The sequence below is a fragment of the Camellia sinensis genome, chromosome 6 (genome assembly GCF_055761805.1).
Source record: "Camellia sinensis isolate YWXY chromosome 6, ASM5576180v1, whole genome shotgun sequence".
NCBI lineage: Eukaryota > Viridiplantae > Streptophyta > Magnoliopsida > Ericales > Theaceae > Camellia > Camellia sinensis.
Genome location: NC_138966.1, coordinates 113,157,679 through 113,183,735, shown reverse-complemented (window position 1 = coordinate 113,183,735; position 26,057 = coordinate 113,157,679). Strand labels below are relative to the sequence as shown.

The 26,057-nt window shown below is 32.0% G+C and overlaps 1 protein-coding gene across 2 annotated transcripts; it reads left to right on the top strand.

The window, feature by feature from the left end:
- The first annotated feature begins 4,656 nt into the window (after positions 1-4,656).
- LOC114315563 (WAT1-related protein At1g43650) lies at positions 4,657-19,252 on the top strand. Of its 2 annotated transcripts, XM_028262164.2 has the most exons (8): positions 4,792-4,929; positions 4,998-5,115; positions 5,630-5,692; positions 8,244-8,360; positions 9,023-9,260; positions 11,014-11,172; positions 13,308-13,459; positions 18,987-19,252. In XM_028262164.2, the coding sequence occupies exons 2-8, from the start codon at positions 5,036-5,038 to the stop codon at positions 19,105-19,107; spliced, it is 930 nt and encodes a 309-aa protein (XP_028117965.2). In that variant the 5' UTR covers positions 4,792-4,929; positions 4,998-5,035; the 3' UTR covers positions 19,108-19,252. The 2 variants fall into 2 exon arrangements, with proteins under 2 accessions (XP_028117964.2, XP_028117965.2); XM_028262163.2 differs by having other exon boundaries at positions 4,657-5,115.
- The last annotated feature ends 6,805 nt before the right edge of the window (positions 19,253-26,057 follow it).

Here is a 26,057-nt window from a genome sequence, read left to right as displayed (position 1 = left end):
CTGCTGGGTTTGCTGGGTTCATCATCAACAAAAAAAAAAAAAAAAAATTTGTTCAAAATCTGGATTTGTTTGTGTGTATGTATGTGATTACCTAGCTGGATTTGATTGTTGATGAAGATGATGAAGCTGATGATGATGATGATGTTCAAAAAAATTTTTGATCGCCGATGGCCTCTGCTTTCTCTACCTTTTTTTTTTTTTTTTTTTTTTCTAGTTGATTTGGATCTGGATCTAAAGGGGGGAAAAAAAATTGATTCCTGTGTTGAAGAATGCTTCCCAAATTTGGATCATTCTTCATTTCTTTTCGAAAATTTACAAAGGAAATGATATATATATATACATATATATGGATGAACCCAGAATTCCCAAAGATATATATATACTCCTTTGTTCTTCTAATCTAATCTAATATATATATATATATATATATATATATATATATATATATATATATATATATAAATATAAAGATATATATATATATATATACTCCAAACCAATATATATATATAAATATATATACTCCAAACCAAAATCTGTGTTTCTTCTTCCCCTCCAAGTCCAATCTAAACACAGATAAGTCCATTCAACCCCAACTCTTTGCCTCCTCTCGAGTTCAGGTGCTCGTTCTATTTGTTTTTTTTTTTTTTTTTCTCTTGGAAAATTGGCCCCAAAACGACGTCGTTTTGGGGCGCTGCTGGAAAGAGCCGCCGGGTAGGGCGGCCGAGGATCCGGACTCATATTTAACCTAGGAAGGTACTCTTGGGGTGCGGTTTTTGGCGCACCAAGAAGCAAACGTTTCTTTTTCGGCATCCTACCGTTACCACAACAACCTCGCAGTTTGACTTTTTGACTTCATTACATCAACTCTAGCTCTAGGGACTGTAATTTGGATGGTTTGAACCCGAATAATCTCTGATTGATATATATAATGTAAGAGAACTGATTGGGAGCTCGAATTTGAGCTCTCCCGAATGCCCCGAATTCCTTTTTTTTTTTTTTCAACAGAAGAAGGAAGAAGAAGGAGGAGGAAGGAGGAGGAACTGGAGGGGGCCATAATCACAGGGGAGGAGGAGGCGGAGGCGACGGCGGTCGGAGCTGCTGCTGCTACAATCGGAGCTGCAACGAGCTGACGATCGCCGACGATCTGCAAGCTGCTGCGACGAGCTCTCTTCTCTCCCTCTCCCTCTTTCTCTTTCTCTTTCTCTTTCTCTCCCTCTCCCTCTCCCTCTCCCTCTCCCTCTGTCTTAGACTTGAGCTGCATGACGAAGAAGAAGAAAAAAAAGAAAAAAAAAAAGAATGCCCAAAACGACGTCGTTTTGGGCATTCGGGGGATTAGGGGAGCCAAATTCGGGAAAAAAATCATTTTTGATAATGTAAAAAATAAAAAACCCGAGCAATCTAAGTTTAGTCTAAATCTTTTTAGCATTTGAATAAAATATTTTTAAATTTAATACATATTTAGGTAAAAATTTAGAAATATAAATTAAATTTAAGGAGACTTTACCACATCAAATAACTCGAAACCCAAATTACATATATATAAATTATTAGTTATTAGATGATGTTAAAATAATTTAAATTAGATCATAGAGAATATATATATATACAAATTTCACAACATAAAACTTTACATTTTTATTTTCTAATTGAGAAATTATAAAGGCTATTGTAGTGGTACATCAGTTCTTCAATTATTATTTCTTTCATATTACATAAATTATTTATTTTGATATTATTAATAATTTTATAAAAAAAATATAAATACAGTTTAATTTTAAAAAATTAATTAATTTAGTTATACTAAAAAAAAATTAAATTTATGTACAACTCTAACCATTCAAACAATAACAAATTAATTAAGTAATTAGTTAACTAAGTTGAATTTGGGTTCTAGCCAGCTAGATTTCACTTTTATAAACTTTTAAGAGATTTTGTGTATCTCCAAATATTAGGCCCTTTATTTTTTTATTACCAAAAAAAATTAATATTATATGCAAGGATTAAGGGTCACTGCTGTGCTTTTAGTACAGCAGTAACTATTGTGCCTCAATTTGAGGTATATTATGAGATTATTTTTATGATCCAAACTGTTCATTTTGTAGGACTTGTTAAATATTTCATGCCTATCAAAAATCATATTAATCGGATATTAATAAATATATGATCCAATTGCATATTTTGTATACTATTTTTCAAAAGAAAAACTTATTGTTTATTTTCTTGATTATCGATCATATTTTGTATCCTACAAAGAATAACTATTGTGCCTCAATTTGAGGTATATTATGAGATTATTTTTATGATCCAAACTGTTCATTTGTAGGACTTGTTGAATATTTCGTGCCTATCAAAAATCATATTAATCGGATATTAATAACTATATGATCCAATTGCATATTTTGTATACTATTTCTCAAAACAAAAACTTATTGTTTATTTTCTTGATTATCGATCATATAGTTATTGATATCCGATTAATATGATTTTTGGTAGGCACAAAGTACTTAACAAAATCTACAAAATAATCGGTTTGGATCATAAAAATAAGCTCATAATACACCTCAAATTGAGGCACAACAGTCACTGATGTGCTAAAGGCACAACAGTGACTCTTAACCCTATGGAGTCCAGATCCTCTGCCGTGGCTTCCTGCAATGCTTCCTACTGTGGTACCAAACGACGTCGTTTTGGTCACTTTTTTTTATTTTATTTTCTTCCTCCCCTTTCCCCTTGGTTTCTTCCCTCTCAGGCTAAATCATAACCCACCTCGACGGAGCAAGAACAAAGAAATGAAACGAAGAGGCGAGGCAACGGAGAGGCGAGGTGAGGCGATGGTACTGGGTCTCGATTCGGGTCTGTGAAGCAAATTTAACTTTGATTTTGATCCTGGGTGTAACCCAGAAATTCATGTATGAAACTGTACATGTGAGAGATGGACTAAACCGTCGAACGTTTTCGGAATGCACGAAGGGTTTTCGAGTTCATGCGTTTCTGAAGATACACAGATGAAATATTTGATAAATATGAAAATACTTGGTGAAGATTTTTTCTATGTGACGAGCATGTGTGTGTGTATGTGTGTGTGTGTGTTGGGTTAAGCTGCTTGAACAGGGATAGAAGGATCCAAAAGGGGAAATGGGTCTGAACTTTGAAAAAAAGGAAGAAGATCGACTTTGGCTTCACCTGGTAAAAAACACAAATTAGATCTGCCGAAGAAATGATTTGAAAATGAATAAAAAATTTCCTCTTCTTCCCTCAAATCTATTCCCTTTCTGAGAAAAATATAGAATTCCTTTCGAACTCAATTCAACTGTGGGGAAATGGGTCTGAACTTGAAAAAAAAATATTCATTACCAAATCATTTTTTATTTTTCTGCGAAGTAAAACATATTAACAGTATTGCTTTTAATTCCATGTTGTTTATTGAAGAGGAAAACATGATTTGCTTGCTGGGTTTGTCTCTCTCTCAGTTCGTCTCTCTGTTGGTTAGGTGAGGAACAAAACAAAGCAAATGACAGAGAAGAGGAAAAGAAGGGGGACACCAAAAAAAAAAAAACAAAAAAAATAAAATAAAATAAAATAAAACGACGTCGTTTTATTGTACCACAAGAATCATGACAGGAAATCATGACAAAAGATCTGGACCCAACCCTATCTACAAGTGCAAAAACATCACACCAATACAAATCCATCCTATCCATCCTTTCTGGGGTAGTATCGAAATATAAGCCTTATCATTTTTAGCACTATACCAAGAGTTGGCAAGCGATAAACCAAAACAAAAATGAATAATGTTTGAGGGCCCGAATCAATGGCTCGAATTTGGCTCAAAACCCAAAACGACGTCGTTTTGGGTTTTGATTTTTTTTTTTTTTTTTTTTTTTCTTCTTCTTCCTTCCTGTTCTTTCTGTTCTGCTTCTTCTTCTTCGTTTGAACCTGAGAAGCAGAGGCGAGAGAGAGGGAGGAGAGAAAGAGAGGGAGAGGGAGAGGGAGAGGCCGTCGCCGTCGTCGTCGCCGATAGCCGATCGCCGCGCCTCCGCCTTCGCCGCCTCGCTGCTCTGCTCTGATCGTCGCCGGCTCTGCCCCGATCGTCGCCTCCGCCCCTCGTCGGCTCTGCCCCGCTCGTTGCCTCCTCCTCCGCCGCCTCCTCCTCCATTTTTTAGGCCCCCTCCATTCCTTCCTCCCCCTCCCCCTCCCCCTCCTTCGTCTTCCTCCTTTCTCCGGCTGAAAAGAAAAAAAAAAAAAAAAAATAGGAAAATGTTTTTTGAGCCATTCGAGCCGTTGCCCATTCGGGCTCTGTAGCATAGTTGAACAAAAATAGCAATGCCACACACTCCGACATCTGACTAGCTCTGACTATCATTTCTCACTTTAATTGGTTAACATTGTGGAACTGAGAAAGCATTAAGCAATGAGTATTACTATTTAAGCTAAAAAAAATTAGACCTATTTTTTAAACTTAAGCCTTGTTTAGGGAGTGACTATTTTAATTAAAAAGTCAAAAAAAAGTTATTAAAAGTTGTCACATCACCTCTTTACTTTTTTGCACATCTTTTCGTAAAAAGTCAAAAAATTACTAAAATAGCATGTTTCCAAATGAGGCCTAAATGTGACACTCTATTAAAATATCTAAATCAACTCTCTCTCTCTCTCGTTTGTCCTCTGATCAACCAATCAATTTGTTTAAGATCATTGAATCTAAAAAATTGATGTTTATATCATTTTTTAATGGAATGAGTTTGGTAAGTATACTTCAGAAGGATTCAGTCTGATTCGGACTGAATATCATTTTCCAAAAGAAAAAAAAAAAATACAAAACCCAAACAACAGCCCACCAATACAAAACTACATCCAACCTTAGAGATCTCCTAGGAACAGCAGCAACCATAGAAAGACAGAGAGAGAAAGAGAGTGAAACATGAAGAGGTGTGTGGAGTTTATGAAGAGCAACCTACCATATATATGCATGATCCTAAGCAATTTGGTGTTTGCAGGGACTGTCTTGTTCTCCAAAGTAGCCATTGCTAATGGAATGAACCCTTATGTCTTCGGTGCTTATCGCCAAGCTTTTGCCACTCTTGCCTTGGCTCCTTTTGCTTTCTTCCTTGAGAGGTTCCCCCTCTAAAAAACCACTACTTCTTTTTCCCCCTCACCCTCCTTTTGTTTTCATTTTTTTTTTAATTTTTTTTTTTTTTTTAGTTTTTTGTTTTCATTTTTGTGTTTCCACCAACAAAAACAATGAAATGTTTGAAAACACTCATCGTTTTCATTTTCAACAGTTTTGAAGATTTGAAACAACTTTTTATCATTCCTTAAAAGTCAGGTTTTATATATATATATATATATATATAAATTTGTTGGAAATTAGTTTTGAATATGCTTCCTTTTTTTTTTCTTTTTTTTTCCCATCATTTTTAGAATAAAAATACACTCGTCGTTTTTATCTGTTTCAAAAAATAGAAACAACTTTTTGATGTTTCGTACAAAGTTTATTGTTTTCAGAAATTTTTCATGAAAACAGTTCATGAAATAAGTTTTTATATGTATTTTAATTTATATAAAAAAAAAAAAGTCACAACACATATATCAATTAATTTTTTTTTTTTTTGCCCTTTAACATCTGCAGAAAGAACTCAGCTCCCTTGTCATTCAACTTACTCTGCAAGATCTTCTTGGCTGCTATGAGTGGGTATGTATTTTATTCTTCCTGTCAATGACAAAATGTTAGATTAATATTTTGTCTTGTTTGTTTCCATGGAAAACATTTTTAGTTCAACAGACTCATATAGTGGTGGACGGAGGGGTTGAAAATCTCATGTCTATCTTGTAATTTTGAATATTAATTATAAAAAAAAATAAAAAAATAAATTGTATTTGACCCTTTAAATTTTGTATATTTTTATTCTAATCCTTATAAAATCTAAATAATTTTACCTTTACTTTCCAAAATTTTGAATTCTTTTCATTATTTTCATACATTTTTTAATAATTATAAAATAAACTAGTATTTCAGGCACTCCAAACCTTTGAAAATCTCATTATTTTCATGCACTTTTGAATGATTTTAAAATAAATTGGTATTTGAAGATGCGAGAGTATGGATAGAAGATGTTCAGCTCTTGTTTACTCGGATGTTCTGCGTACTTAGTTTTTTTTATGTTTTTCCCCTATCAATAAAAAAAAAATTTAATTAATTAATTAATATTTTAGTCCCAAAAATTTTACGTAATTTATATAATTTTATTTCAATTTACTTTAGTTCCAAAAATAAATTCGTATTCATGGCTTAGTAGCAGGAATCGTGGAAGGGACTCACGCTTCTGAGGAAGAAGCGCGATTTTGCGCTTCCAAGGAAGAATCGCGCAAGAATCGCGCTTCTAATACGAGAGAGTCGCGCTTCTAATGCGAAAGAATCGCGATTAGGGCTGAGACCTTCTCTCACGGTCGATCTCGACTGTCTTTGTCGCTCTCTCTTCTCTCAGTCTCGATCTCCTCTTCGTCTCTCTTCGCCTCTGTTTGCTTCGTCTCTCTGTTCGTCTCCCTCTCTCGTCTCTGTTCTCCCTCCCTCTCTCTCTCTCTCTCTCTCTCTCTTTCTCGATCTCTGTCCTCCCTCCCTCTCCCTCTCCCTCTCCCTCTCCGTTTTATTTAATATAAATATAATTTATCATATATATATAATATAATATAATATATTATATTTAATATATATAATATTTATCATATATAATATAATTTGTGATAGATAATATAATTCTTCTGTCTAAAATAAAAAATTATTTATTAAAATTTATTATTCCTAACTTTTTAACATATAATAAATAAAATAAATCATTTAATTATTTAAAAGAAATCTATTTAAATCATATATAATATAAAAAAAGTTAAAAAATTTATAAAATAAAAGACCTAATTTTTATTTTTTATTTATTTGAACATAATTTATTACAATAAATAAAATATAATTAATAAAAATAATATATAAGCGCTCCTAATTTACGACTCCTCTAAGTGGCCACGTTCCCCCGCTCCCGCTCCTGCCCCCGCTCCCGCTTCGTGCAACTAAGATTCAGGTTCACCACTACATATGCATAAATTATACTAACCTCTCTTCAAGTTTGGAAAAAATATAGCAATTTTCATAATTTTAGCATAATTACATCAATCTCCTTTTTAGTAAAGTTAAAGGAACCAAAATTAATATACATTTTAGTGTAAAAGAGATAAGATTATCATTTTTTCCATCTATATTACTAACGAATTATTAATAAAAATGGGTGAAGTATTATGTGAATTAAAACTTTAAGGGAACCAATGTAAATATGCCAAACTTGTAGAAGTTTACTATATTTTCTTGAAATCTCAAAAGACATTAGTGTAATTTATCCTATATTTATTCTATTATAGCACATATAATAGTTTTAAAGACCAAATATTTTGGTCTCTAAAAGTGAAAATTTTGTTGCAATAGGTATTTAGGAACCAATTTCTATCGTCATGGGGGTAGTCGCTAAAAGGTCGTCTCGAAAAATAAAAAACAAGGCTTTCAGCAACAAAATTTTGAGAATGTCACTAATAAATAGACTTTTAAGAACAAAATAATTTGGTCTCAAAATGATTTATTTTTTTAGACAAACAATTTGGTCCTAAAAGGATAATAATTCATCACTAATGTCTAATTTTTGTTACTAAAAATATAATAACGACACTTTTTGTAACAAAAATAGTTGGTTCCTAAAAAATAATTTTGTTCCTAAATTTTAGTCCCTAAAATCTGAATTTTTTGTAGTGGCTCGCCAGCGATGGGAAGGGGAGTCACCGGTGGCAGTGGCAGTACCAGTGTCAATGGTGTAGGTGATGGAGATGATTGTGAGAAATTAGGGATAGGATTTTAGGAGGCTTTTGGTAATTTTGAAAAAGAGCAAATGTGTAATATTTTTTTAAAAAAAATTGGGGTGTAATGAGCTCATTTTGTTACGTACGTAGAATTTTTCTTGAATTGGTATATAGATGTTTCTTCTATCACGATTTTTTTTCTCAAAAATACCCGACAGTTTGATAACTATTAATAGCAGGAAATTGCCATAAGAAAACTAATTTATATATTTAAAATTTCATAAATGACTTCTATTCATCCACTCTATTGCTAAATTAGGTGCACACGTGTGCACCTACCACTAATATGTATATATATATATATATCAAGAATTTTTATCTAATACAAATTACAATGTTGTTTTCAGGATTACATTGTGCATAAATCTCTTCAATCTATCACTGAATTACATCCCTGCAACATTCGTTACCGCAACTTCTAATGCGATTCCTGCCATTACCTTTGTCCTTGCCATTCTTTTAAGGTACGTATATGGAAGAAAGAGAGATGCCTAAAAAATTGAAATGGGTAAATTACAATTTTCACCTACTAACTTTTATCTCAATTTTATTTTCATTCATTGTCTTTTAATCTTAACAATTAAATTATTAAATTTAACCCATATTTTAACGTGATTCTCCTGACATTAATCGTTTAAAGTCTTGGCAAAAAAGTAAGCATATTTTGGAGGTATTAGAAAACAAAAAATAAAACAAAACAAAAACAAAAACCAAATTATAAGCCAAAATTATATTTTTTTTACACTATAATTTTCATACAAATTTTAATTTGGTCTTTCATTCTTCAATTTTCACTCAAATTTTATATGGTGGGAGTGATGAGATAATCACAATAAAATCCAGGTTGAAGTCGGAGAAGGTGAGGACCGAAGTAAAATTTAAAAATAAAAATTAAAGGTGAAAAGTTTAATTTTCCTAAACTTATGTTTGGATCTAGAATTTGAGAATGAATTTGTAGAATGATAGGAAAAAGAAAAGATAAATGTGACAAAAATTTAACTTTTATTTTATCCACTTTTTCTCTTTACAAATTCCTGCTGAAATCCTTAAACCAAATAAAACTCAATTAAGAAAATGAAATTTTTGGGTCATATATATATATATATATATGTATATATATTTTCAGGGTGGAAAGCTTTTCAATAACTCAATGGCATGGAGTGGCTATGGTGTTGGGTTCAATGCTTTGTGTTTGTGGGGCTTTGTTGGTCACTCTTGTCAAGGGACCTCCTGTGCACCTAACATCTACTCACAAGGACAATTCAAACCCAACTATGGGGTGTAGGTCCAAAGTGGATTGTATAAAAGGCTGTCTTATTATCATCTCAGCCCAAACTGCACTGTCTTTTTGGCTTGTTATGCAGGTTCTAAAATCTCTCTGCGTTTTAAATTATTCATAATTGTTAGATTATATAAAAAAAAAAAAAAAATTGAGATATATGAATAGGAATGGCAACGGGGCGGGGCGGGGCCGGGGACTACCCTCCCCGTCCCCGATCCCCGAAGCCATAAGATTCCCCGGCCCCAGCCCCGATCCCCGACGGGGAACCCGTCATGCCCCCCACCCCCGTCCCCAAACGGGGAACGGGTTTCCCCGATCCCGAACAATCCCCGTACAAAAACAAGAACCAACACAATATGAGATTGATTTGATCAAGATAAAACCATAACATCATAGATCTGTTACAAGCTAAGAATGAGATCTGAATATATATATATATATATATAAATTGATCAAGATAAAACCATAACAACAAAATTAGAAAAAATCATAGATCTGTTACAAAAAAACAGATCTGTTAAAACCCTAACAGATCTGAGAGAGAGGAGAAAGAATATATATATATATTGATCAAGACTTTTATATATAATCAGATCCGAATATATATATATTGATCAAGACTTTTATATATAATCAGATCCGAATATATATATATTGATCAAGACTTTTCAAAAAAAAAAAAAACATAGATCTGTTCAAAAAACCACGGTGGAAGCGAGATCGGTGAGTCACGTCCCTGCAATGGTGTACGACGACGGTGGCAGCGGGATTAGTGGTGTACGGCGACGGTGGTAGCGAGATGTGGTGATATGCGACGACAGTGGCAGCGGTATCGGTGGTGTACGATGACGGTGGTAGCGAGAGAGAGAGAGACACTGAGAGAGAGGAGATCGGTAGTGAAGAAGATCGGTGGTGGAGGAGAGAGTGGTGACTGACGAAGATCGGCGGTGGAGGGGGAGAGAGAGAGAGGATTGGTAGAGAGAGAGAATGAGTGAGTGGAATGAAGATTCAACAGTGAGAGGGAGAGAATAAAATGATATTTAGAAATATATTTTATACATAATATATACGGGGGATGTACGGGCTCATTCGGGGCCGGGGGCGGGGTGGGTCCGGGGCCGGAAAACCTATCCCCGTCCCCGGCCCGAAAATTATCAGGGATTTAAATTTTAATACCGTCCCCTGCCCTATGGGGATAATTTTCGGGGAAAAACCGTGTTATTCGGGATCGGGGGGTCGGGTCCCCGTCGGGCCGGGTTTAAATTGCCATCCCTATATATGAATGAATTGGGATAGATAGATGGACAAGTTTAGGACCTCTCTGTTTCTCTGTCTCAAATTACACATAATTGTTAGATCATTTAAAAATTCAAAGATACAAGAGTTTTTAGTTATGATCAAACAGATTTCAGTTGTTCTCCCTTTCATTATGTGCCAACTTTTTGTCTCTCTATATCAAATTATTCATAATTGTTGGATCATATAAGAATCTCAACATATGAAATGAACTAGGATACATAGACAGAGAATTTGTAAGACATTCCTATTTCTCTGTCTCAAAATACTCATAATCATTGAATCATGTGAAAATATCGAGATACAAAAATCTCAAGACATGATCGAGGAAATGTGGGTGAATTGAGATAGGTAGACGAGAAATTTGGGACAGATGATCCTCAACCCATTCTCTCTCTCAAATGAATAAATTAAGGCAATATTTGCAAAGAAAATGCACAGAAAAAATCAATCTGTAACTCAAATTTATTATGTGTTTTATTTATTTTTGTGTGCAAATGAATTGATTGTCTTTTAACACCTTTTGTTCTTGTTATTAGGGCCTAATGCTCAAGATATATCCAAATAAACTACGACTTACAGCTCTACAATGCTTTTTTAGCTGCATACAAACGCTAGTGTGGGCTGTTGCAGTTGACAGAAACATATCAGCATGGAAACTAAGATGGGATTTTAATCTTCTTGCTGTGGCCTATTGCGTAAGATTCTTCCTCCATTTTTTTGCACTCAATGGTCAAAAATCTTTTTACAAGGGGACTGACTTACATTTTTCAAAAATAATGGGACCCATTATTATGAATCCGTTTGACAAGGAGGTTTGGGACTACTTTATTCACAAAAGACAAAATAGGCTATTTTAACCACAACAAACAAAATATCACATCCAACCTATAATCATTACACTTTTCTCTCACAAAAAAAGTTAAAAAAAACCAAAAAGTTTTTCTTAAACCAAGCTCTTTAGCCCAGGCTAAAATAGCTAAAAAAGCCAAAAAGTCAAAAAGCCAACCCACTTCCCAAATAGAGGCTATATATTTTAAGAATAATGCTTGGGACCCCCTTTTGGGGGTCACCCCCTCATCCCCTTTGCTACGTGGCGGGTGGTGATTGGAGGAGCAGGAAAAAAAAGAAAAAGAAAAAAAAAATGTAACCAATGAGAGAGAGAGGGGGTCAAAGGGGTGGGAGGAAAAGGGGGGATGAATCATTGTTGATATTTTAATAAATTTTACATATATACATATGATATTTGTTACTCCTTCCGTCCTAAAATATTAGTTCTTTATTCTATTTTTTGTTGCTACAAAATATTAGTCTCTTTTCAAAAATCAAGAACTAAAATAATATGAATTTTTTATTTTGCCTTTCTTTTAAATTAATTAATAATACAAAAAGTACAATTGTGATAATTGATATTCTTCAAAAAAATGTATTATTAAAAGATAATTTTGAAAATTTAATTTTTTTAAAATACAATAATTGTACTATCAAAAAAATTAAAATTTTCAAAATTATTTTGAGACGGAGAGAGAACGTAAATTAGAATCAGTGAAATTTATTTTGTGATACATAGTCCATCGTAGCCAGGCATGACAGTGTCATGTGTAGAGATGCACACGTTTCTTGATACCTACTTGGGAATGTGCACGCGCGTAATGAATCGAACAATGTTATACAAATTTAAAAAATTTATCTTTTTTGTTATGTTCTCACATGAGTTATTCCTCTGATCTATTAAGAAAAAAAGTTGTGGAATAATAATTAAAAAAAAAAAGTTAACATGAAAAATGGTCAGAAAATAAAGTGTATGTAGCATATTTAAATTTAGGATAAATTACAAACACACCCTCTAAGATTTACTTAAATATAAATTATTCCATGTGATTCTAAGTCATTTTATTAATAAATTATTAAATTAATTAACAGTTTTAACAATGTTAAAATTTTATTTCAATTAATAATTTAGATAATTTTATTATTATATAGGTAAACAGTCAGAAATTTCATTTTTTTAATTAATTCTGTTAAATAAAAAATTCTGACAAGGGATATTTGTAATTTTTCAAACCACATGAGACAATTCGTATTTTAAGCAAATCTCAATTGGTGTATTTATAATTTACCCTTAAATTTAAAATAATGTGGATCACCTAGAACAGTAATGATACATAACTCTAGTACTAGAGCTCTAAATGGAGCTCTAGTGAGATGGAAAAGAGACACATCATTAAAGTTACATTAGAGCTCTCAAACTAGAGTTCTCAAACAATATTCTATTTGCTAAACACACAAATTGCTGTGCTTCTTTATGTGATTCATATCATTATAACTTGGGAGGCAGGCATTTAAAAAGTTTTTTTTTCAATGGTTCACACTCTTTATTTTCTAATTTGGCCTTGTTTAGAAACAGATTTTTTTACTAATTTTTTTAATTTTTTTAATTTTTTGGCTAAAATATAATATAAAAAAAAACTAGTATATTTGGTATGACTCGTTAGTTTTTTATGAAAAGATGTGTAAAAAATAAAGAAAAAATAAAAATTTTGACTTTTTGATATAAGTTGTTAGTTTTTTTATTTTTTTTTAGTGACTTTTTGACTTTTAAACTAAAAGTGATATTGCCAAACGAGACCTTACTTTTCAAACAACTTTTTTTTTTTCTTTTTTTCCCCATTCTGTAGCATTGATGATTATATTATTCTAGTGGGTTCCATTTTAAATACCAAAGGTCTATTGAGTAAAAAAATTTATAAGCCTATTATTACTTTGTGTTTCATTTTAATCTTGTCATTTTTATAAAAAAAAAAAACAAATTGATTGTGGATAAAAATGGCAGGGTATAATGTTCAATGGGGTGAGTTACTGGATGAGAATTTGGGTAATACAAAGGAGGGGACCCGTCTTTGCAGCTGCATTTACTCCAGTTTCTTTTATATGCACAGCCATCTTCTCAGTATTAATATGGAAGGAGATACTCCATTGGGGAAGGTCCATATTTACATGCTCTCAACTTTTTAATTAAGATCCACTATAGTTATATTATGAGGTTTATGTAAAAGGTATATTAAAATATGGATAAATTACACTTATTTCTTTTAAAGTTTAAAAAAAAATATAGTTAGTCCACACTTTTAATATAGTTACACTGATCTCCTTTGAAATTTTTATTCACATAACAGTTGCATTATTTTTCATTAGTAATTCGTTACTCGTGTGAATAAAAAAAATATATTATTATCTATTTTAAATTAAATATATATATTTATTTTTGTTTATTATAGTGTCTATTCACTATCTATATTAGTTTCACCATCTGCATTACTTTCAGTCGTTTTAACATACTAAAGGGACATCATTGTAGTTATATCAAAAGTGTGAAATTAATTATATTTTTTTCAAACTTGAAGAAAGGTGAGTGTAAAGAAAAATTAGTGTAACATTCATTTCCAATTTTGGATAGTAAGAGAGGTCCAATATATTTTTTTCTTATTAGTTAAGGTCCCTCAATAATATTATTAGAGAAATTTCAACTTGTCACAAATAAATTTAAAACTTCTCTTTGAAGGGTTGGAGAAATTCAAAAAGAAATTTCTTTATGAAGAGCTGGGAAATTTCTCTATAAAAAGCTAGATGTGAAAATGTTGAGAAATCTTAACTATTTTAAAAAATATTATATCTCTTTTTATCTTATAAAATCCTAATATTAGAAATCTTATACTAAAAACCTTTGAAATTAATTTTACAACTTAAAATATGGCAAGATATTAACACACATTCTTAAAAAAAAAGAAAAAAAGAAAAATCATTTTTCTATAATAATATCTATTCTATATATTAAGCAAAATGGGGTTTTTAACCCCAAGCCATGTAGGAGCTCCAATCTCCCAATCTAAATTTCTTGATTTTTTGATTTAAAAAAAAAAAAAAAACCTTAGCATTTATTAACTTCTCCCAAGTCTTACCCTCATAATAACACTTTAATGCATTACGAACAAGTATAAAAAAATTCTTTGAAATCCAACACGTATGAATTCCTTGAAAAGTCCCAACGCATATGATTATTATCTCTCATAATAACACTTTAATGCATTAAGAACAAGTATAAAAAATTTTCTTGAAAAGTCCAACACATATGATTATTATCAAAATATTAAACTTTAATATAATATAATAAAAAAAAGAAAACATTTAATTTTTTGAAAAATCTAACATATATGATTATTATCAAAATATTAAACTTTAATATAATATAAAAAAGGAAAAAAAGAAGACATTTAAAAAAAATAAAAAAAAGAGACATTTAAAAATCGCAATTCACATGCATAGATAATTGTAAATATATTAAGAAAAAAAGGATTTCTAAACCCCAAGCCTTGTGGGAGCTCCAATCTATTCTATATATTAAGCAAAGCCGTGTGGGAGCTCTAATCTCCCAATCTAAATTTCTTGATATTTTGATTTAAAAAAAAAAAAAAACCTTAGCATTTATTAACTTCTCTCAACCCCCAAGTCTTACCCTCATAATAACACTTTAATGCATTAAGAACAAGTATAAAAAAAATTCTTTGAAATCCAACACATATGAATTCCTTGAAAAGTTCTAACACATATGATTATTATCTCTCGTAATAACACTTTAATGCATTAAGAACAAGTATGAAAAATTTTCTTGAAAAGTCCAACACATATGATTATTATCAAAATATTAAACTTTAATATAATATAATAAAAAAAAGAAGACATTTAATTTTTTGAAAAATCCAGCATATATGATTATTATCAAAATATTAAACTTTAATATAATATAAAAAGGAAAAAAAGAAGACATTTAAAAAAAATTAAAGAAAAATACATTTAAAAATCGCAATTCACATGTATAGATAATTGTAAATATATTAAGAAAAAGGGGATTTCTAAACCCCAAGCCTTGTGGGAGCTCCAATCTATTTTATATATTAAGCAAAAGGGGGTTTTTAACCCCAAGCCGTGTGGGAGTTCCAATCTCCCAATCTTAATTTCTTGATTTTTTGATTTAAAAAAAAAAAACCCTTAGCATTTATTAACTTCTCTCAACCCCAAGTCTTACCCTCATAATAACACTTTAATGCATTAAGAACAAGTATTAAAAAAAATTCTTTGAAATCCAACACTTATGAATTCCTTGAAAAGTCCCAACACATATGATTATTATCTCTCATAATGACACTTTAATGCATTACGAACAAGTATAAAAAATTTTCTTGAAAAGTCCAACACATATGATTATTATCAAAATATTAAACTTTAATATAATATAATAAAAAAAAGAAGACATTTAATTCCTTGAAAAATCCAACATATATGATTATTATCAAAATATTAAACTATAATATAATATAAAAAAAGAAAAAAAGAAGACATTTAAAAAAAATAAAAAAAAGACATTTAAAAATCGCAATTCACATGTATAGATAATTGTAAATATATTAAGAAAAAGGGGATTTCTAAACCCCAAGCCTTGTGGGAGCTCCAATCTTTCAATCTTAATTTTCTAAATTTTTTATTTAAAAAAAGAAACCTCAGCATTTATTGAGTTGGTCAAAAACCCCTGATCAGCATTTATTAACTTTTTCCAATCCACATGCCTGCATTTATTGATTTGGTTAAAATCCCTGATTAACATTTAAAATCTCCTCATACAAATAATTATAGATACAGCTCGTGCATAGTTACTGCAGTAGCCTTTTTAATTTCTCCTGTACACTATGGTTAGTGATAAGATTGTTAAATTATTTTTATAAAAAATCTTAAAAAACATAATTCATATATTAAAAAAATTAAAACAAATATAAATATCTATAATTATCTCTTGCATAGCACGGGTGATAGGCTATCTATACTATATATTAAGTAAAAAGGGGTTTTTAACCCCAAGCCTTGTGGGAGCTCCAATCTCCTAATCTAATTTTTCAGATTTTTTGATTAAAAAAAAAAAAACCATAGCATTTATTAACTTCTCCCAACTCCCAAGTCCTACCCTCATAATAACACTTTAATGTATTAAAAACAAACATAAAAAAAATTCTTTGAAATCCAACACATATGAATTTCTTGAAAAGTTCCAACACATATGATTATTATCCCTCATAATAACACTTTAATGCATTAAGAACAAGCATAAAAAAAAATTCTTGAAAAGTCCAACACATATGATTATTATCAAAATATTAAACTTTAATATAATATAATAAAAAAATGACATTTAATTCCTTAAAAAGTCTAACACATATGATTATTATCAAAATATTAAACTTTAATATAATATAAAAAAGGAAAAAAAAAGAAGGCATTTAAAAAAAAAAAAGATATTTAAAAATCGCAATTCACATATATAGATAATTGTAAACACAATCCGTGCATATCACGGGTGATATGTTAGTACTATATATTAAGCAAAAGGGGGTTTTTTAACTCCAAGGCCTGTGGAAGCTTCAATATCTCAATCTGAATTTTTTAATTTTTTTATTTAAAAAAAAACTCAGCATTTATTAATTTGGTCAAAATTCCCTGATCAGCATTTATTAACTTTTTTCAATCCACATATCTTTCCACATGCCTGCATTTATTGATTTGGTCAAAAACTCCTGATCAGCATTTAAAATCACCTCATACAAATAATTATAGATACAATCCGTGTATAATTACTGCAGTATCCTTTTCAACTTCTCCCATACACTATGGTTAGTGATAAGATTGTTAAATTATTTTTATAAAAAGTCTTAAAAAACATAATTTATATATTAAAAAAAATCTAAAATAAATACAAATATCTAAAATTATCTCACGCATAGCACGGGTGATAGGCTAGTTCTACTTAACCCATGACGAATTCCCCGCATCACTACTTGATCGATATATCCTTGTGATATTAAAAACATGAAATATGCATTATATTTTTGCAACAAAAATTACAAATTAGTGGTGTCCTCACAAAAATTTACAAATTTATGAAAAAAAAAAATATAATTATGATTATTAAATTTTGTATATTTCCACTAATTTGAAATTATTTGGAAGACATACAGTGGTGTCCTCACAAAATTTACAAATTTATGAAAAAAAAAAATATAATTATGATTATTAAATTTTGTATATTTCCACTAATTTGAAATTATTTGGAAGACATACACTGAATTGTAATTTTTTTCTTTTTCCATTTAAAACTTTATATTTTTAATTAAGAAATTTGAAATTATTTACATTTGTTTTTGATAAAAATTTATATTTTTGGAACCTATTCAAGGAGAGCTATCAAACATAATATATATTTTAAATAAATTTTGAAAAAAAAAGAGAAAATTTTCATTGTAGAAAATTGAGAAATTTCCATTGATATTAATTAAGAAATTTTATCATTAATTGAGAAATTTCTCAATTACTCAAACACAAAAATGGTGAAAATTTTCAGCTTTTTTTTATACATAATTTCATGCTCATTATTGTGGGAGCCAAAAAGAGATATATCTAAAATGTCAAATAGAGTACATCTAAGCCCATCCCAGATAGGCCGAATGAAGCCAATGCCCACTAGGCTTTGGGTCATAACCGAATAGGCACAAAAGCAAGATAAGGAGTACGCGGAATAAAGGGTACCTAGGTCACACGACCAAGCTGAGTATATCAGATGAGTCAGCTAGACCATGTCAGGCGAATTCAGGCTATTCCTTTCTAAAAAGTATAGTAGGAAGATGGGCCCTGACAGAATGATAATGAAAGGCTAAGCTACATTGAGAAAATATCAAGAAAAATGACTCTATAAAAGGAGGGAGGCTGAAGGATGAGGTATATGCAAAAAAATTGGTACCTTAAGAAAACCAAAAAACACTAATCTTTCTACAGAGGCTAACGTGCTCGTTGGAAAGCTAATTCCGACACCACCAACTAGAGTTTTATATTTCTGTTTTAGGAGACAGTTAGGAAGATCCTACAAGGGCATGTTTGGAATGAAGGAGTATTTCAAAACTACCTCCCCACAACTATTAATTTTGTTCGATAGATCTCAATAAATAGATTTTAAAAATACAAATTTCATTAAAAATGGCCGTGGGCAATAAAAAAGATAGAATTTTAAAATTCAAAATAAAAAATTAACAACTTTACAGCCCAGCAACACAAAATGTTATTATTCTGTCATGCGTCGTTAATATTTTGGATGGAAAAATAACGCATGCAAAACTAGAGGGACCAAAGTATAATTTAAACAGAAACTATAGGAATCACTAGTGGAATTAGTGGTCCCTATAATTTCTTTTGAATTCCACTTTAATCCTTCTAATTTTGCACGTGATTTTTTTCGTTCAAAATTTTAATAGTAAATAATGGAGGGACCATATTACAACAAATTAAAAGTATAAAGTTTAAATTGTTCAAATTAAAACTACAACTCAAATTAAAGTATTGATAATTTGCTATCACCATCTTGACTTTATAAGATCCAAACTCATAGGGTCTTGTTTTTTGTGATTTATTGTGGCAGTGTTGGTGGATTTATACTTCTAGTTTGTGGGCTCTATGGAGTTTTGTGGGGGAAGCACAAAGAAGGAAAAATCAAACCATCAATTGAACAAAAATCAGAAACCAAAGAGGAAACTGTGTAGCATCCATGGCATATTGGAGAGGAGTTGCTTCAATTGGCTAAATACAAGATACATCTTCCCCCAAATCCCTTAAAATTGTGGGCCCCGCATGCAAATATGTGTATCTGTAATTAATTATGTGATCTATATATGTAGTGTTGTCGTTGGTTCCGGTTCAGTGAGAGAAGCTTTGAGAGCATCTCTCACAATTGTGTGAAATTTCACTAAGAAACTTGTAGCTTAGGAAACTCTCACAGCTACTTTTAAATTTCTCTGATTTGAAAAAGGAAGGAAAAATAAACAATCATATGTAAACTCACATCCAATGTATGGGCGTTTAGGAATGCAATTGGTCCGATTTTAGAATAGGAACATCTTCTCTCTAGTTGGGAAACTGACTGGATGGAAAAAAAAAGTGAGTTAGCACTGGTGTTGGCACTGCTGGAAAACAGACTTTTAGTAGCGTTTAAGAAACGCCGCTATATCTATAAAAAAACACCGCTAATTCCTTTTGCGACGTTTAGTACCAAACGTCGAAGCTGCGACCGTCACTGTATCTTTACGACGTTTTAAAAACGTCGCGATATTTGAATAGGCGGCGTGCGAAATGTCCCTACCATGACGTCACTATGATTTTAGCGACATTTTCAGAACGCCGTCATATCTTTTTAAAAGAAATTTACTGTTAACTTTTTTGGAGTTTAGGTGGCGTTTTAAAAACGCCGTGAAATCCTCTTGTTTTTTTTTTTTTTTGAAATTGTGCTAATTTTATGTGATTAAACTAAAAAAATACCTATAATAAAATTGAATGGCCTTAATATGAAATAATAACTCCCATTCAAATAATAAATGCAGCATTAATTCACTTTCCTATTCAATTTAATATCCAATCATCATTACCCACAAAATAACATATTCAAAAATTAAATTCACAATTCTCAACCAAAAAATTAGCAGTCCTATGGCAGCAAAAATCAACACCAGCCAAAAGTCACACACAGCCTTGTTCTTATCAACTAGACTAACTTGTATTACAAAAGCTTTTGTAAGATAATTTGCTTCCAAAAAAATGAAAAAATGGATCATTATCTACATCCATACTAGATCTACCAGGTGTCTCTGGAGTATAAATTGCAGGAATCACATCAGGCTTCCTAGCTAAGAAGACAGTGTTCACCATCCCATAATTTCCACTTACAAATGGTTGGTGCTCATCATGCCGCCATTCTCCATCAACAAAAAACTTGTACTGCATGGAAATGAAAACAACATATCTAAACATCAGACACTAGAGATAGAAGTACACTTTTAGGATTGTTGATGTAGATGAACTCATCTCTTTGACTAAACACTGAATTTCATGATCAATTTGTTAATCTTGCACAATATTTCTGTGAACATCATGTCCGTTATATACAATTTTGAAAGAATTAAAATGTATAAAATGCATGCACCATTGTGCAACTATTGGATGCATGTTTACTTTCTTCAACCTGTATAATCTTCATATAACACAACAATATGGTGTCTCATTGAGATTTATATGTATTAGCTACCTGTGTTATAGCCAACATACAAAGCCTTTTAGCTAATTTATAGTCTTAATTATTTGAAACAACAAATCACCCTCTTTAGCGGACAAATTGTCCATGGATCCATTTTCAAAAACATAAAGTGGCTCCAATTTCTACTAAGCATGGGGACCCACCAATATTGATATATAATAAAGTATAAAACATTTTAAGAAGAAGAAGGTGTACAATCCAAGTTAAAATTCACAAAACAGATCACCAAGTTCTTTCAACAGTGCAAGCTTCTAAGCTTACAGTAGAAAGTAGCAAATGAAGAAGAAAAAAAAGAAATTCAAACAAATCAAATATACCTCAACTTTCCCAAGTCTTCTTCCAGACATCTCACATGCTCAGAAGCCTCTTCTTGGGCCTTTTTTATAGCTTCCTGTAATGAAATATTAACAAATAGGTTAAAAACACCAAAGTAAAATAGAAGTAGACACGACCATCTATTCATAAGGCTTTTTTTCAGACCTACCTGTGAACCTTCAAATAGACGTATAAGGTCTTCCCTACCATCATCTGCAAGAACCAAGGAGTAAGTTGAATTGGCTGATGCAAGGAAATAACCAAAAACAAAATAATGCCTATATCCATATAATGCCACCCCCAATCATCAGGAACCCCCAATGAGGGATAGATTTGAGAAAAATAATGTCTTCAGAAAACAAATGATGATGAAGAAATAAAAATCATGTATTCAACACGCTGATCCACTTGCCCATATTCATGTAATAAAACAAGCAATTGAGGAGATGGAAAAAAAATAATGACTCAAAAAATAATGTTGTTCCATTAGTCACTATCCCCATAAATATAATTAATATACATCTTTCACATTGTCCATCCATCTCAAAGAATCTCAGCAAGTACTATCTGACTTCAACTATATTCAGACACATTCTAAAAAAAATGAGAAATGGTTCATTGTATGCATAGAACATCAGCAAAATTCAACACTCAACTTGCCAAAACCAAAAGTAAAACCTTTCAGGACAGCAAAACATCAGCAAAATTCAGCAGCGGCAAAAAATCAGTAAGCAAACCTTTGTAATGCCAAAGCAATAGGAATATCCCAACAACATCAGAAAGGCATCTGGGGGTCAAACAAAACAGTAAGTATGATTGGCTATGGAGGTGTCACCACATGACAAAACCCAATTCACCAAGAAACATGAAGACAAAGTTCCAGTGTCACATAATCAACATCTAGCAGAACTCCACACTAGGCGTCTAACCAAACCATGAGCAACAGTCCCCAACATACAAATTCCAACCTTACACTTAATCCATTTCAGCGAAAATTACTTTTCGCATAATTAAAAGGAATGTCACAATTGAGTTAATTATTTGTAGATTATTAGAAAACTAGTGATGTTAGTACTTTTACCTTGTTAGTTCTTCTTCTTCTTCTCTTTCTTTGAAAGGTGAACCTATATTTAATCAGAACAAGTATTTTAATTAATAAGATATTGTATTGTCAAAAAAACTTTGATTAAATGATTGCTCACCTCTTGGGATGAAAATGTATGAGATTGTTGTTGATGTGACATTGGCCGAACAGTGGGATGGCTACTAAGTGAATCAACAACCTATCATTCAATAAGAGGCTTAAGTTGTATAGTAGCTCTAGGAAATTTAAAGTAATAACTAGTAAAAACAATGAAAATACCTGCTGCCTATGTAATGGGTTCGAGGGTGCAACAGCTGGTGCAATGGGCACGCCCGCAGCTTGCAATTGAGATTCCAAAATCTCAATTCGTGACTGAAAATCTGCGCGTATAGCTTGAATTTGTTTCTCCATTACGTCATTCATCTTCGACTCTAACTGCATTTGATACCGTTGAAGTTGCTCTTCAACTTGTTCTTGAACTCGAGTTTGGAAGATATGATTCTGCTCTTGTGACTGCCTATATCTACCTCCAAAAACATTGATAGGGGATGGACCCAATCCAAAAGTCCGAACACGACCAGGTCGCTCCGGCCCCATAACTTGTGTGAAAATCTGTTCATTTAATGCAGCAGGGTCCAGAGAAGATCCCTCCATGTGCTCCGTTAGCTCATTCATTTGAGTTTGCAATTTTGAATTCAATAATTAGCATCCAATATAAATCATATTAAAAGTCCAATAAAGTAGTATCACATACCATAACTTCATTAACTGAATCACTATTGGAAGTACCATCTTTCATGTATGCGGCCATCCACACTTGTGGCCGACTAGCAGGAACCCCATTGTTCTTTTTTGTCTCCTGAACAAAACATGTAAGACAAAGATGAGAAGATGAATTTTAAAGATAATAAATTTCAATTTTCAATCTTATACATATTAAACTTGATTTAGTTTAGTTATAAGTTGAGCTAGCTAAGTTATAAGTTGTTTAACTTAAAAATTTAACGAATTTCAAAATATGTCCAAGATGTAATGTCTAATTATACCTCCGCTCGAACTACCGAGAAAGGTTTTCGGCCTGTTCTATGATGTAGTGTCTTCTTCTTCCGGATTTTTCTATGCTTCTTACTTGATTTCTGTTAAATATGAAATTCATTTGAGATATTATCAAAAATTATCATATATAAACATTTTTTCACATAAATAAAATTGTACCGATGCACTCTGAGTGCCCCAATAGTAGATCAAAGCCCGCCACTGATCCTCATGTACTCTATCCGGCCGATGAGCCAACCTTTCTGCATCATTCTTGAAGGGTGTGTATCCCATATTTTTCACGCGACTTTTCCAATCTCTCCATTTCTTCCCAAATGAAGTCATTATTGTTCTCTTCATGGAATCATCTGCATTTGTATGAGCCTGCATTACAATTATACACACTTGTAATATGCAATGTCAACTACACTTGTAATATGCATTTCATATGGAATCTAATTGTAATATGCATTTCAACTTATTTCATATTAAATATCTGTATTACCTTTATCTCCCTCCATATGTTATCTTTATTTTGCTGTGGGACATAATGCCAAGTCGTAAAAGTGAGTGGTGTAAGACTCCCATCTCGTGCCAAAACGCCCAAATGTGAAGCAAGAGGTGTGTATCCTTCAACTACTTGATTCAACTCATTTGAAACAAGTTTTAAAACACCATCGTTTGAAGTACCCCATTGACCATGCACATATGTGGGACCCCTTGTCTGCTTTTGTGTGGCTTGACTTGAGCTAGGACCTATAAAAAAACAAAAACGGGGCCAAAGAATTGATTAAATATAAAAATATATATATACTATTGCAACAGCAAGAAAATGTAAATGTGCATGTGCATGTGTTACATATAATTGTTGCATAATTAAATTGCAATAATGTCATCAGTAACGGTACCAACTCCCCCTGATACAATACCAGTAGCAACATCACAACTGAACCACTGATGAGCAATCAATTAAAGGGAAGAATCATACTATTCATAGAGGAATAAATCCCAATCAATTTGATAAAATAAAAAAATAAAATAGTTTAGTAAAATCTAAAAATAGTTATACATACTAGTTGAAACTGAGCCATGAGATGTACTATCGCTACGTGATGTGGTAGGAAGACTGCCTGGTGGATGCCATGATGCCGGTGGATCGGGTATGACTCTTATCTTAAGTGTGGCATGAGTCTCATCTGAACTAGAACTATTAGAGCTTGATTGCTCACTCTCACTAGAAGAACTCTCGGAGCTAGAACTCATAGATAATCTATAAAAAAACTACAAACATAAAAGTAAGGACATGATAATCTATAAAGCAACTGCATTCAAAACAGAATAAGAGTACATGAAAGGTAAAAATGGCCATTTAAAGAAAACTACAAAGGTATAAAAGCAAAGATTTTATTAACATGAATATCCGTACAAAAAACACAAATGTAAAAATGAATATGCAACCAATTACAATATCATATCATTTCTTCGTCATCTTCAAATGGTGCCTCTGTCGATGCTTCAAGAGGTCCAATAGTTTCATCAACAGTTGTTCCATCAATACCTTGCCTAACCCAATCCATGTCCTCATCACAAGTGAAGAAAGCTATATCTAACTCTTGATCACCAAATCCTTTCACTTCGTTGTGATGTAGTTCTTCATCAATAGTTGGTTGTTCTCCACACACCTCATACAAGTCTCTAGGTTTCATCTTGAGTACGACATTCCAATCTTCATCAACAGAATCATTAACATAAAAGACTTGTTGTGCTTGAGATGCTAGGATGAATGGCTCATCACTGTCATGTTTCTTCGCACATAACAAGTGATTGAAATTAACAAGTGTAAAATCAAAATCATCCCGCTTGAGTCCCTTATTGTTATCAATCCAGTTGCACATGAATAACATGTATCTATGGTCATGTGAGTAATACAATTCAATAATATCTGTCACATATCCATAGTACGCTACATCACCTTCCAGTGGATTAATGTATTTCGCACTTGCATAGCTAGAAGTCTTTGCCTTCACCATAACCTCACTATTCTGAGTTTTTCTTCTCAACTCACGACTCCTAGTATGATACCTAATACCATTAATTATATACCTATTAAATCTGGTGGCCTTTTGGCTGGGTCCCAAAGCCAAAATTTTAATCTCATCTGACAACGCTACATTTTCAGTAGCTAACAGCTCTGCAACCTATTTTTAAAAGAAAGTTATCAATATTAAACATCAATTAACAACTTCAAAAATATAGAAACACATGTATTACAAAAATATAAAAGACTTGTTGCTTGACATGCACTTACATGAGAATTGAACCATTTGGGAAACTCATCATTGTGACGACGATCCACATCATAATCTCTGAGACGACGATGTGACCGCTTAATAAATTCACGATGTTCCCTGCACAATTAAACTACTTGTAAAATGCAAGATAATTATAGTTGGTATAAATACATTCACGATGAGACAAAGGTTGCGTCTATCTTACTCTCGATATGGGACAACCGCAGTGATGTTAAATAACACATACCGATGAGCCTGTACCCATGTTGTGTTATCAAGCACAAACCATTTTCCTTTTCCTAAAGCTCGCCCCATTAATATCTGAGGATTGTCGCTAACATCACAATTCTTTAACAGTCGATGCAATTTCGACTCAACATCATGCAAGTACCTTGAGCAAAATGTCATACATTCTTCGACTAAGTATCCCTGTGCAATTGAACCTTCAGGATGACTTCGATTATGCATGTATGATTTAAGTGTCATAAGGTACCTATAAACAAAAAGATGCATACATGACTTTGGAGTAGAATTACACACCTTTCTACAAAGTATTAACAAGCAAATATATACAAAATGGACATTGGAGTAGAATTACACACCTTTCTACAAAGTACATCCATCGATATTGCACCGGACCGGCAATCTTTGCTTCCTCTGCTAGGTGAATGGGTAAGTGCT